At 50.9% G+C, this 12,454-nt stretch overlaps 1 protein-coding gene and 1 pseudogene across 1 annotated transcript in view; one reads left to right on the top strand and one right to left on the bottom strand.

The window, feature by feature from the left end:
- The window catches only part of LOC144164796 (lysosomal Pro-X carboxypeptidase-like), a 155,288-nt gene that overhangs the window by 88,195 nt on the left and 54,639 nt on the right, over window positions 1-12,454 (bottom strand). Inside the window, exon 4 of the mRNA XM_077695064.1 lies at window positions 9,481-9,662. Coding sequence (XP_077551190.1) covers window positions 9,481-9,662 — 182 coding nt within the window. The remainder of the gene's footprint in view (window positions 1-9,480; window positions 9,663-12,454) is intronic.
- Window positions 216-3,836, top strand: LOC144165319 (uncharacterized; annotated as a pseudogene).

Genomic DNA, 12,454 nt, shown 5'->3' with positions numbered 1-12,454 from the left:
AGGTTATAGTAGTAGTTTAGAGAAGGGCTGTGTAAAGCACTGTGTATAGCTTTGATTGTTTCATGCCTAGAGAGTGTGTTGAAACCAGAGCTAGTGCCGAGAGGTAAACAAAGGAGCGTAGAGTATTACTTGCGCGTGCCTTACTAGTAGCTCGATAGTATAGGAGCGGCAAGGGAATTCTAACGCGGGTAAGCAGCAAGAGGCCAGTACAAACGATGGAGGACCTTAAAGTGAAGGAACTCATCGAAATTTGCGAGGAGCTGGGCCTTGACTTAGGCCGTGCGAAACGGAAGCATGCGATCCTTGAGATCATGCGGAAGGAGAACGTAACGGCTGAGGAAGTCAATGAGGCCAGGGCTGAAATCAAAGAGCGCCGTGAGCGCGAGGAAGCCGAAAAGAAAGAGCTCCGCGAACGCGAGGAAGCCGAAAAGAAAGAGCTCCGCGAAAGCGAGGAAGCCGAAAAGAAAGAGCGCCGTGAGCGCGAGGAGGCGGAAAGGCGGGAACGCAGGGAGGAAGCCGAAAGACAGGAACGCAGGGAGGAAGCCGAAAGGCAGGAACGGGAAGCCGTAAGGCAGCTCGAGTTGAAGCTGTTAGAGTTCCGGCAGAGCTCGCCGGCGCCTAGCGTAACTTCTCCAACGGCTCCTGCGAACGGTACGAGAATTCGGGACCAACTGCCTCCGTTCGTTATTGGCGAGGACATGGCGAAGTACCTCGTTAAGTTTGAGCACGTTTGTGAGCGAAACGATATCGACCGGTCTCTGTGGGCGCAAAACTTGTTAGCCCTGCTTACTGGAGAGGCATCGGACGTGATAACGTGCCTGTCGAAGGAGGCCTTTGAGAGCTACGACGAGGTCAAAGAGGCTCTTTTGAGGAAATACAGGTTGTCGCCTGAGGCTTTCCGGCAGAGGTTTCGGTTTGCGAAAAAGGGCAATGAGTCGCATATAGACTTCGAATTTCGTCTGAAGGCTGACCTAACTGAGTGGCTCAAAGGCGAGGAAGCCTATGACGACCGCGACAAAGTGGTTGAGTGCATAGCGCTTGAGCAATTCTACCGCTGCGTCGAAGACGACGTCAGGTTGTGGCTGCAGGATAAGCTCCAAGAAGTAAAGCTTAACAAGGCAGCAGAGTTAGCTGAGGAGTACTACACCCGCCGAAAGTTGCATTATAAGGCGGTGCGCGTTGAAAAAGTGGACGGTAAGGACGCTTTTATGAAGAAGCCTGAGGAAGGGAAACAGCTAGCGCGTCGCAGTTTTCGAAAAGACTCACTTCCTACGAAAGAAACTGTTGGGGAGGCATAGATGAGTCTCGAAAATCGAACAGCGATGCTAAGCAGCGCGCGGATGCCGCCCGGGCATTTGAGTCGCAGAAGCAGATAATCTTCTACAACTGCAAAAAGGAAGGGCACATCGCGGCAAACTGTAAACAGAAGGTTGCATTCGCTACGATCCGAGAAACCGAAAAGAACATGCGGTTGCTCGAGCCCTACATGCAGGAGATAAACGTGAACGGCAAGAAGTGCATAGCACTCCGAGACTCCGCAACAACTATGGACGTAGTCCACCCGTCACTAGTTTCTCCAAACGACTGCACAGGAGAATGCGCGTGGATGAGGCAAGTTGCGGAGGAGCAGAGCGTTTGCTTGCCGATTGCGAGGGTCGTCATTGAAGGCGGTTTTGGTAAGCTTAACACCGAGGCGGCCGTGTCCGCAGCGCTCCCCGAGCATTTTCCTTATCTCGTCTCTAATAGCTCGGAGCAACTGCTCAAAGAACAGGGAAAATCGTTCTTTACCAATTTGGCGTGCATGGCACTCACGAGATCGCAAGCGCGGAAGCTCTCGCAGGAACTTGACACTACCCCAGCGAGCGAAACGGTAAAGGCGGGGGAGAAATGTAGCCCGAGCTGCGGGCCAACCGCGCACCCTCGCGATAGGTTGGTTGAACCGCCAGCGGCCGAAGCGGATTGCGTCACCCCTTTCCGGCGGAGAAACCGAAGCGGCGCCGCCGTGTGAGGCGAACGATACGTTGTCCCCAGTCTCCGACAGCTGGCATGAGTTAATCAAGGTTGATCGAGCAACGTTCATTCGAGAACAGCAAAATGATAGCTCGATAAAAGCCTTCCTAGAGAACGTGAAACGGGGCGCAAAGAAAAAGAACGTTTCATTTCATGAGAAGTCCGGCTTGCGGTACCGCAGTCACACGGATGCAACGGGTCAGAAGTACGAGCAGCTTTTGATCCCGGAAAAGTATCGCCGTCAGCTACTGGAACTCGCGCACGAAAACGCGTGGGCAGGGCACCTTGGTCTGAAAAAGACAAAAGCTCGACTTGCGCTAGAGTACTACTGGCCTAAATGCTGGAGAGACATCGAATGCTTTGTGCGCTCTTGCGACACATGCCAAAGGGTCGGCAAGAGTACGGATAAGTGGAAGGCGCCTATGAAGTTGGTACCAGTCATAACTGAACCATTCCGTCGGCTGGTGATCGACATTGTTGGGCCTCTGCCAGAGTCCGAGAACGGCTGTAGGTACATTCTAACCGCCCTTTGTGTCGCGACAAAGTTCCCGGAAGCAGTGCCACTCAGAGAGCTCAATTCTCCTCAAGTGGTTGACGCGCTCCTTTCAATATTCGCTCGTGTCGGATTTCCTGCTGAAATTCAGTGCGAAAACGGTAGCGTCTTCACTAGCTGCCTAACCTCGACTTTTTTTGAAAGGTGCGGGATCAAAGTGGTGCACAGCTCTATCTATCACCCGCAATCCAACCCAGTGGAGCGAATGCACTCAGTGTTAAAGCGAATACTGCGAGCCCTCTGCTTTGAGCGAAAACGCGATTGGGAAGCATGCGTACCTGCCGCTATGTTCGCTTTGAGGTCTGCTCCACACGAAAGTACGAGGTTTAGCCCTGCGGAGCTGGTGTACGGCCGGAGTCTCAGAACCCCACTGCGAATGCTGCGCGAGTCTTGGGAAGGTTACAGTGAGGATCCAAACGTGGTCGAGTACGTTCTTAACCCACTGCAGAGGCTCGGGAAAAGTAAAGACCTTGTTGAGAGCCACATGAAGGCGGCACAAGCATTGTCGAAGGCGTACTACGACAAGTCGGCTAGGAAGCGTACGTTCGAAGTGGGTAGCCTAGTGATGCTGCTGCGCCCTTCGAAGAAAAATAAGCTAGAAGTTCATTGGGAGGGGCCAGCAAAAGTAGTGTCGAAGCCATCTGACACAAACTACGAAGTAAAGCTAGGCAAACGGCAGAACAAAATCTACCACAGCAATTTGATGAAACCCTACATTCAGCGTCATACTGTGGTGAACATAGCTTTCAATGCCGAGGATGAGGAAGGCGCAGATATTCTGACCTCTGCGGACCTGAAGGAAAGCACTTCGGATCTCCTGCGGGAGCAAGTGAGGTTAGAACCCTCTCTAATCGAAGCGCAAAAGAAGGACTTGGAGAAGATAATTTTCGAGTTTGCGGATGTTTTCTCTGATCGGCCCGGAAATACTACGATAATCCAGCATGACATTGAGTTAACGCGGTACGAGCCGGTTCGTAGCAAGCCGTACCGATGTTCTCCCGTGCAGAAACAGATTATGGCGGACGAGATCACTCGCATGTGTGACCTTGGGGTCATTGTCCCGAGTGAGAGCGATTGCACCTCCCCTCTAATACTAGTTCAAGTACCTGGAAAGGACCCCAGGCCGTGCGTCGATTACCGGCGCCTCAACCCGATAACCCGAGACCAGACGTATCCGATTCCGAACCTCGAGGAGCGGGTGGAGACCGTATCCAAAGCGAATTACATTTCCACACTAGACCTCGTACGAGGCTATTGGCAAGTGAACTACTGAGCGTGCCAGCAGATACGCTGCGTTCGTTTCCCCGTTCGGAACATTCCGTCCCGTCATGTTGAGCTTCGGTCTCAAGAACGCGCCGTATTGCTTTTCGAAACTAATGGATCATGTACTTCGCGGCCTGTCAGAGTACGCGCTCCCTTACCTCGATGATGTCGCCATCTTTTCGAACACATGGGAGGAGCATGTAGAGCACTTACGAGTCGTGCTGAGCAGGCTCAAAGAAGCCGGCCTAACAGTCAAACCGTCGAAATGTCACCTAGGTTGCGCCGAAGTGACGTACCGAGGACATGTAGTGGGGCGCGGCCGACGCAGACCGTCGGAAATCAAAGTAGCCGCAGTTCTAAACTATCGCCGACCAACGACTAAGTCCGAGATAAGGGCTTTTTTGGGTTTGGCTGGATATTACCAGAATTATGCGAGAGATTACTCCACACTGGCTAGTCCTTTAACTGACGCTCTCAGAAAGACTGAGCCAGTAAAGGTGGCATGGGACACCAAGAAGGAGGACGCGTTTCAAACGTTCAAACGAGCACTGAGCGAGGAGCCAGTCCTAATGGCCCCCGACTTTTCGAAGGGTTTCGTGATTCAGTGCGATGCGAGCGATCGTGGCATGGGAGCTGTACTATGCCAAGAGGATGCGAATGGCCGGGAACGACCAGTTTTGTACTTAAAGGGGCACTGACACAAAAGTTTGAAGGCGAGATAACTTCGGAGATAGATTGGTGGGAACACATATACATCATCTGCAAAATATCAGTGGTGAATACAGCCTAGAGCATATTTAAAATCAATTTTAAAGTGTGCGAAACGCAACCGAGCAGACAACAGAGGACCACGCGCAATCGACATCCCGAGGATATTGTGTAAATAAACAACGTCCAAACACGTCACGAGTTTGTGTTTGCCGCTTCCGCACTGCCGGCGTTTTTCGACGGCTCGCCCGGCTCGCCGCTCCAATCGGAGGGCCAGAGGGCGCAGCTTCTGCTCTCGAGAACGAACGACCCGATCGTTGGCGGCGGTGGAGGAGGCGCCGTGATTTCGTCAGCTCATCGGGCGCTGGCCGCGACCAAAGTTGTACAGCGATTCCAGGCACTCTGTTTCTATTATTGTTTATTACCACTGGATGCGAAAACGCGCCGGAGGCACGAAAAGCCCACTGAGCTAGCCACACGGTCGCTGTGCAGGCGGCGGCCACGGCCGCGAAGTGGCCCAGGACGGTAGCTCGAGTGATAGCTTGTTACCGCTGCACGAAATTGTCCCCAAGTCCCGACCATGGTGGCTTACATGAGAAAGGAGTTAATGATGCGATGGCGGGTTGCATTAAAAATTGTCATCTGCACCGCTTACGAGAGCGGCACTCGAATATCCGCCGCAGTGCTAAGCCGAACACAACTGTAGGCGGACCTGTAGGCAGACCGGCCGGCTGCTCCCAGCGCGCGTCTTGCCACCCACCGTCTCGAGCGTCGCGCGTCGTTCTTTAGCCGCGGTAGCATTTGCACTCGCAGCGCCTGCGTCACATCCTCGGTCGCTTTTTAATTAAGCGCCTCACGAGATCAGTACGTGGGGGCATTCGCAGAAACTGCCGTCGATGCGGATTCGACAGTGCTACGGCGGCTCTGCTCTGTGATATCCCTCCGACGGTCACGTGGTCAGCTTTGTTCACACAAAATCCACAAAATCCATCGTTTCGCGGCACTCGCTGAAACCGAAACTGCGACTGGCCGCATTGAAAACGCCTCTAATTAAACAACCGTCACACGCTGAAGCAAATGAGGTTTCTACAGGTTATAAGTAGGTCACTAGCTACTTATCGCAACAAAAAAAAAACAAGATGCAAAATTTTTGTGTCAGTGCCCCTTTAAGCCGCAAGCTAACTTGCAGGGAAGAGGCGTACAGTACATCCGAAAAGGAATGTGGCTACGTCGTGTGGGCAGTACAGAAGCTGGCGTGCTATGTAGCCGGTTCCCAGTTTGTTGTGGAAACCGATCATTGCCCGCTAACCTGGCTAAATAACATGTCATCTAAAAGCGGTCGTTTGCTAAGGTGGAGTATGATACTCCAGCAGCACAATCTTGTCGTTCGCTACAAGAAAGGAAAGTTGAACGCTAACGCAGACGCACTAAGCCGTGCGTTCTAAGTAAGGCTGCGTTCATCCTCCCCGTGTCTTTCATTTCGCCTCTTCGTGAGCAGCTTTTATCTTAGCAGGTAGATGGGAGCAAAATTATTGCCCTCATTTGCTTCCTCAGTTGACTATTTCCGCACCGCGTGATTTCAAGTAATCAACCTTAGTTATCATTTAATGTCGTGTGTTACGTTTGACACTTAGTGTGAGTTCTTCTTTTAAGAGTTTTACGTCCCGCTTCTTTTATGTCCCGCTTCTTACTTCTTTTAAGAGTTTTACGTCCTCTTGGTGTAGAGGGTCTAAATTTGGGGATAGATACTTAGCTAGGAGAGTTTGTCACGCTTTAGAGTCTGGTGTTCTGACAGAGGACAGAGGGTGCTTGCGTGAGCTTGGTGTTGCCTGTTGTCGGTCGGTTCTTTGCAAACTCCAGAACGATGAGCACCGGGGCCGAGGACAGAACAGAAGAGCCGGACGAAGCTGCTCGAAACACCTGGCAGCACGGCGAGGTACCTGTGATCCGGACCTGGCGGGCGGTACCCGTTCATGGAGAGGAACTTGGTGGAGCCGCCCTTTCCTGGGGCACTGGAGGTGGACCTGGATGAGCCTGGCGAACGACCGCGCCCAGCATCCGAGCCACGTGGAAGCAGCTCGTCTTCGCGGCGCATTGTCTGGTGGCGGGGGTGCTGTTGTGCCAGAGCGCCTGGCCCAAAGGCGTTGCACGAGGCGACGCGCCGACAGCGAGGCTGAGTCACGCCCCTCCCTTTCGTCGCTGCGGCGCGGCCGAATCCCGCATCTGAGAACGACCAAAGAAGGGCATGTCGCTACGCCCGGAGGCGAGGTCACGGAGACGGCGGGGGCATCGCCCTCCCTTTCCCCATTGGCGGCGCAGCTGACTCACCGCTTCGCTACCATTCGTCGGAATTCAAACTTCAGGCAGCGAGAGCCCTGATTGGAGCTTTTCAAACTTCTTGGGGCCACAACGAACTTCCCGGGCTATAAAAGAAGCCCGGAGGCTCTCATCGTCGGCATTCCTCGGCGGCTTCTCTCCGGCACCAGTCTCTTCGGAAGCACCGAGTGAAAAGGGTGCTGTCGCCTTTGTGCGAGTCATGTAACGTTTGCTTACCCTGTATATACTGTATATAAATGTTACTTCAACTCCTCGTCGGCTCGAGGACTTCGTCGCTCTGCTCTGCGCCGCGTCGATAGCGGACGGAGCAAGGCAACATCGCTACACCGGTGACTGCGCTCGGGTGGCCAGTCGCAACAAGGCCCTGTAGGGGTCAACACTATGTTCGAGTGGACATTTCGAGGACCCGGTCGCATAAAAACACCTCAAGAGTGTGCAACACGTGTTATGGTCCGCATATTGCAGACGAACAGCGCCGTAGAACTGGAGTCGGATTCCTGGCAAAGAACATCCAATCAGGAAAAAAGATTCTAAACATGTTCCCAGCAATGCCGTAAATGTGCCACTGGTGCAGGGAAAGCCACCTGCCTCAAATAAGAAGGTTATGTCCGCCAAACGTTCCACTACGCCCCACGACACGTTTTCTTCAAATCCCGCAGAAAATTGTGAAGAACCCCTTCTGCGAAAACCCGTTTCTACGCCCTTACAGACAGAACCCGAAAGCTTGTACAGACGACACTACTGGGGCTCCGAATTCACTACTCGACGAAAACTGCACGGAAAGTCTTCTGTCGATCCCGAGAACTCGTGTACCTCACTGAAGGACACTGTTCAGCCGCGAGGCTCTGGCACGCTGGAAGAGTTGTATCGCAGTTAGGATGAAGACGGCCAACCAAGCAGCACCAAAGTAGTTTCACTCAAGTCCTAATAGGGCGCAGGTTTGGGAGAGTTGGTATTCCATGCTTCACTTCACTTGCGCAGGCGGAGGCTGAAGCGAGACCATAGGACCCAAAGCACATCTTTCAACCCGGTTAAAAGACGCGCTTTGTGTCCTGCGGTCTCTCTTCAGTCGTCCCATTTTTCGCAGAAGTACAGCATCAGTGAAGTCCACGGGCGCTTCATTCAAGCCCCCAAACAGCATCAAATAGCTGGCGTAAACGTCAAATTCAGCAGAAATGCACTGTTCAAACAATTCGTCGCTCAGTGAGAGCAGCAGCCCGAACTGGCCTAGCAACGCACCTCGTCGCTCAACAGGAAGACATAATCCTCATATACTAATGGAGGATGACCGGACTTCACCCCTGTTCAAATCAGGAGGTTGATGATCAAGTGGGATAAAGATACGGCACTTTGGAAGTTCCCCTATGAAAAGCAAAAGTGGAAACTGCGAGCTTATCTAATCGAACTAGGCGTTCTTTCCTGGCCTCAAAAGAGTGCAAGCAGACCATACCCATGTGGACACGTTCAGCTGTGGAGGGGATGCCGCCACCAAACCATCGCCGAAGTGCCACAAAGAGTTCCGTCTCGAGAGAAACAAATCTGGCGAAGGAAACGACTCATTTTCAGGAACGACGCTGTCTTCTGGGAAGCGCGCCAGAATGCAAAAGCTGAAGCGAGCGGAGGGAAATGTCAACGAATGCTTCTGCTCCAAGCACAAGCACAAAATCTGTGCAAGGATCTGTGCAACAAGATCTGCAGGCTTCATTCCCACAATTTGGTCTCGGATGGCTACTTGGCTAAGGAAGCAGCTACGATGTGGTCAAGCTTATGACGGCAAAGACTTCGTGTCGAAAGTACGATAGGTGCACCCAGAGACAGGAGTCCTAGACACTAGTTTCTGGGGTTGTATCGTCCTGAGAAATAGGTTGTCAAAGAAAAGCGAGCAGACGGGACGTGCACCCACGTGTCTTTCTTTGGCCCTGTCGTTTTGAAAGAAGCTCTCTTTCATTCCAAGTTTATGGTCATCCGGTGATATAAAGCCAAGGCTCAGGGATGCCTTTACTTTGGACGCTAGCTCGAACATGTCTGAAGCTCGTGACTCCGCAGCTCAGCAGGTCTCTAAGGGCCGGGAAGATGGTCTAAGCGTGGGTAGCACTCTGACGAGTACCTGGATGAGTGTGGATCTGGTCATTGTCAAGAAATGCCCAAATGGGTAAGCTTTGAAGTCTGCAACAAGGAATGTTCTTCGGTCGTGTGATGCTGCGTGAAAACACGCGAAACAACAAGCCATGCGATACCAAACCCGAAACGACAAGCATCGGTATTTTGACAATTTATTCGAAATTGCTCAGAAATTTCGTAAATATTCTTTAGTTCATTGCGAATACGGTGCCCCACAGCAGTTCAGTATACGATGAGGGGCAGCGTCGGCTTTTGCCATCTTTCTTGTGGTGACGTGAGAAGCAGGTATTTTTCTTTAAATTTACGTTTGTGCTACGGCTGGAATAGTGGCTTCCACATGCTGCGTGAGACATACTTCTGGCGATGTAATAAATTGTTCTGAATTTGCACGGAGGAGAAAGTATTCCGCCGGGTTCCCAATGCTCTTTTTTCAACAGAATGCTGGCGCTAATGTGGGTAACTTGTTATGCGAGGATTACGGCACTTACGCGGTTATGAGGTAGGGATATTTTATCCTCAACCAGGTGGCAAGCATCCCCGCAAAGCCACCGCCGAATGCTGCTATTTTACTGTCGCGAGCTCCCTTCAGGGTCCTTTTGAGCCACATGAGCAACGTCGCGTAGTCAGCCAGTGCTTGTTCCGTGGTCAGATAGGCCATGTTCTCCGGATTCTGGAACGAAAAATCGTCAAGATTTGTAAACATGAAGTGTTGCACCACGGGTCTGCGGACATTTTCATGACAGAGGCCACAATGCGTCGGAAGGTTCGGAGGGTAGCGTGGGCATAGGTGACCTTTTAAAGGCGGTAGTCTTTTTTGGGCAACTTAAAGTGGAGAATTTATATTTGCCCATATGTCCCTCGGTTCAGTCACCAGGTCGAAAGGTACAGTAATTTTGAAACGAGAAGTTTACACTGGCATAACCTTTCAAAACCACCAAATCTGGTACCATACTTTATACTTGTCAACATTGTTCAGCAAAAGTGACATATTAAGCATATTTCAGGCAAAACAACAATACACAACGGACACTAAAAAGTGTTAATTTAATTGAAAATAGATGTCCGCTTAATAATTGCGGTCGCAAATAAACAATGCGGGTTAAAACAGTATTTTGCACTGTGAAAACTAAAAGAGCGCGTGGTCGAGCCATAACTCGTGGCGGAATTCCACACCGTGCTGTACTGCAAATACAGGAGTAGCGAAAAGTTCGAACGAATGGCGCGCGAACAGTGGAGCGGGAAAAACGAATGAACTTTAGCCAGTTTCCACCGGGTTTATCGTGGGAGGAGCGAGGCGGGAGGGACAGAGCTTGAGACAAGAGAGGCAGTTACGGGCTCGGGACGGCAGAAGGCAATCGTCTTTCTGCGACATTTGCTGGTAATTCCGACGATACGGGGCTACTTTGAAGAAATACCAGTTTGTTTTATTCAAAAGATTTCCAGTTGTCCGGCAGCAAACGATGCCGTATTCACTGAGAAATGAATCAATTCAGGGTAAAATTTTGATTCTGCCGCCAAATCATCTGTTCTCGCGACGTCTACCATGGGGTCACAAGGGCGGGTATTGAAACTACAGTGGCTACAATAGGAAAGTCTGATGACCGGGCCCTCTCCCGCGTGACGCTGCAGGAGGAAAATCCAGGTGGCGCTGTCGCACGATTACACGTTCGCTGCGACGGCGGCGGAATATGGAGTACGAATATATTTTTTTTCATAGCTATTCTACGTGGCCGCGCAAACTGAGAGAGAGAGAGAGAGAGAAGCTCTTTATTAGAAAACAGAGTGTTTAGCCGGCGTACAAAATCGCCTTCATGCTACTCTGTTAGGGGAGGGGGAAAAGGAAGAAAGGCCCAAGAGAGAGGAGGGCAGAAAAGAGATGCAAGCTGAGAGAGGGACCAACGAAATTAAGTAAAAGGGCAAGAGCGAAAGTCTTAGAGTGAAGAGATTTAAAGTTTTTGAATTAAGCCAGTGTCGCTGAGGTACGAAAACAGAAATTTTAGGGCTAGGCGTTGCTGAGAAGAAGACGGCCAGGGCCCTAAAATGGTTTTTAAGGTCACTGGTCCTTGCGTATAACCTATGCGTGCAATGTTCTGTAGCAAAGTTGATCTAGAGTCCTTGTAGGCAGGACAGTGGAGTAAAAGATGCTCAATAGTGTCTTCCGATGCACAGTTGTTGCACCTGGGGGCGGTAGATAGTCCAATGCGGAAACGGTAGCTGTTGGTGTAAGCTGCATTAAGTCGGAGCCGATGAAATAATGTTTCTAGATGACGGGGGAGCTGGTGAGGAAGTCTTGACGACAGCTGAGGGTCAAGGGAGTAGAGAAACTTCTGGTGGTGGGTAAGATCTGACCACATTCTGTTTCTGTCTGAAAGGGCGTAACGTGTGGCCATGGTGGAAGCGTCGTGTTTGGTAAAAAATGTTCTTCGTATATTTCGGCAGGTGTGGCCTGCAGAGGCAGCGTCATCAGCTTTTTGGTTTCCCGTTATCCCACAGTGACCAGGCACCCACTGAAAAACAATATTGTGCCCAGCGCCTACTGCAAAATGATGTAGGTAGAGAATATCTTGAACGGCAAGTTCATATGTGAAGTGCGTGCCGCTCTTAAGGAGGCACTGAAGGGCAGGTTTAGAGTCAGTGAATATGGTCCATTCGTTGGTCTCTTGACGTAGGATGTAGCGGATTGCCTCTTTGAGGGAGATGCAATGAAACTGAGATGCAAACTGAGATGCAATGATTGTCGTATTTTAAAGTACTACAATCGAATTTTGCAACCGACTGGGTGCACTTTGACAGGCGAATATAGCCGGCTGGCTCGGACACTTATGAAGCAAATCAGAGAATTGTGGACTGGTAACTGGTAAACACGCATTTAATTTTCGACGTGCTCGTTACAAATAGACAAAAACTACTCACTTTTGGTGAATTTCTCATGATTCGTTCATAATTGCAAAGGCTCGAAGCCATCAACTTTCTCTGCTCAATGGGCCCTTGCCTTTCGCTGATATTTCTTTGTGTGTCTGTGTGTGTGTGAAGAAATTCAAGCATTTTTTCTCGAATTGTCTTCGGAAAAGCGTTTTCGACATTCGATTACGTGAGACAATTGAGCTTTAAATGCTTCTTCCTTTCACGAAAAGGCATGCCTTCTCCTTTTTCAATGCCTTCGTGTAAAAGTGCAGCTACAGGACCAAAACGAATTTGATAGCCATGGACGGGGAGAGTGCCAGGCTTCTTCGTATGTCAGATGTTTCGTAAATGCTTTTAATGTCTGCAAGGGTACGTGTACGGGCTTTGGCTTTATCCTGCGCAGTGCGACACACTCTGTAAGCCACTGTGAATGGCGAAACACTCAGCGTGTGGTTTCCCTCATGTTGCCGAAGTAGGGTCAAGTTCTTAACAGAAAAAGAGCATGGGGGTTCTTTGAACTCTGCACTCACAGGGCAGTCACCATCCTTAGCTTTTTAT

This window comes from Haemaphysalis longicornis, unplaced genomic scaffold, assembly GCF_048455015.1.
Source record: "Haemaphysalis longicornis isolate Haplotype H1 unplaced genomic scaffold, Haemaphysalis longicornis Haplotype H1 scaffold_14, whole genome shotgun sequence".
Taxonomy (NCBI): Eukaryota; Metazoa; Arthropoda; class Arachnida; order Ixodida; family Ixodidae; genus Haemaphysalis; species Haemaphysalis longicornis.
This window is presented reverse-complemented; position numbering and strand designations above follow the sequence as displayed.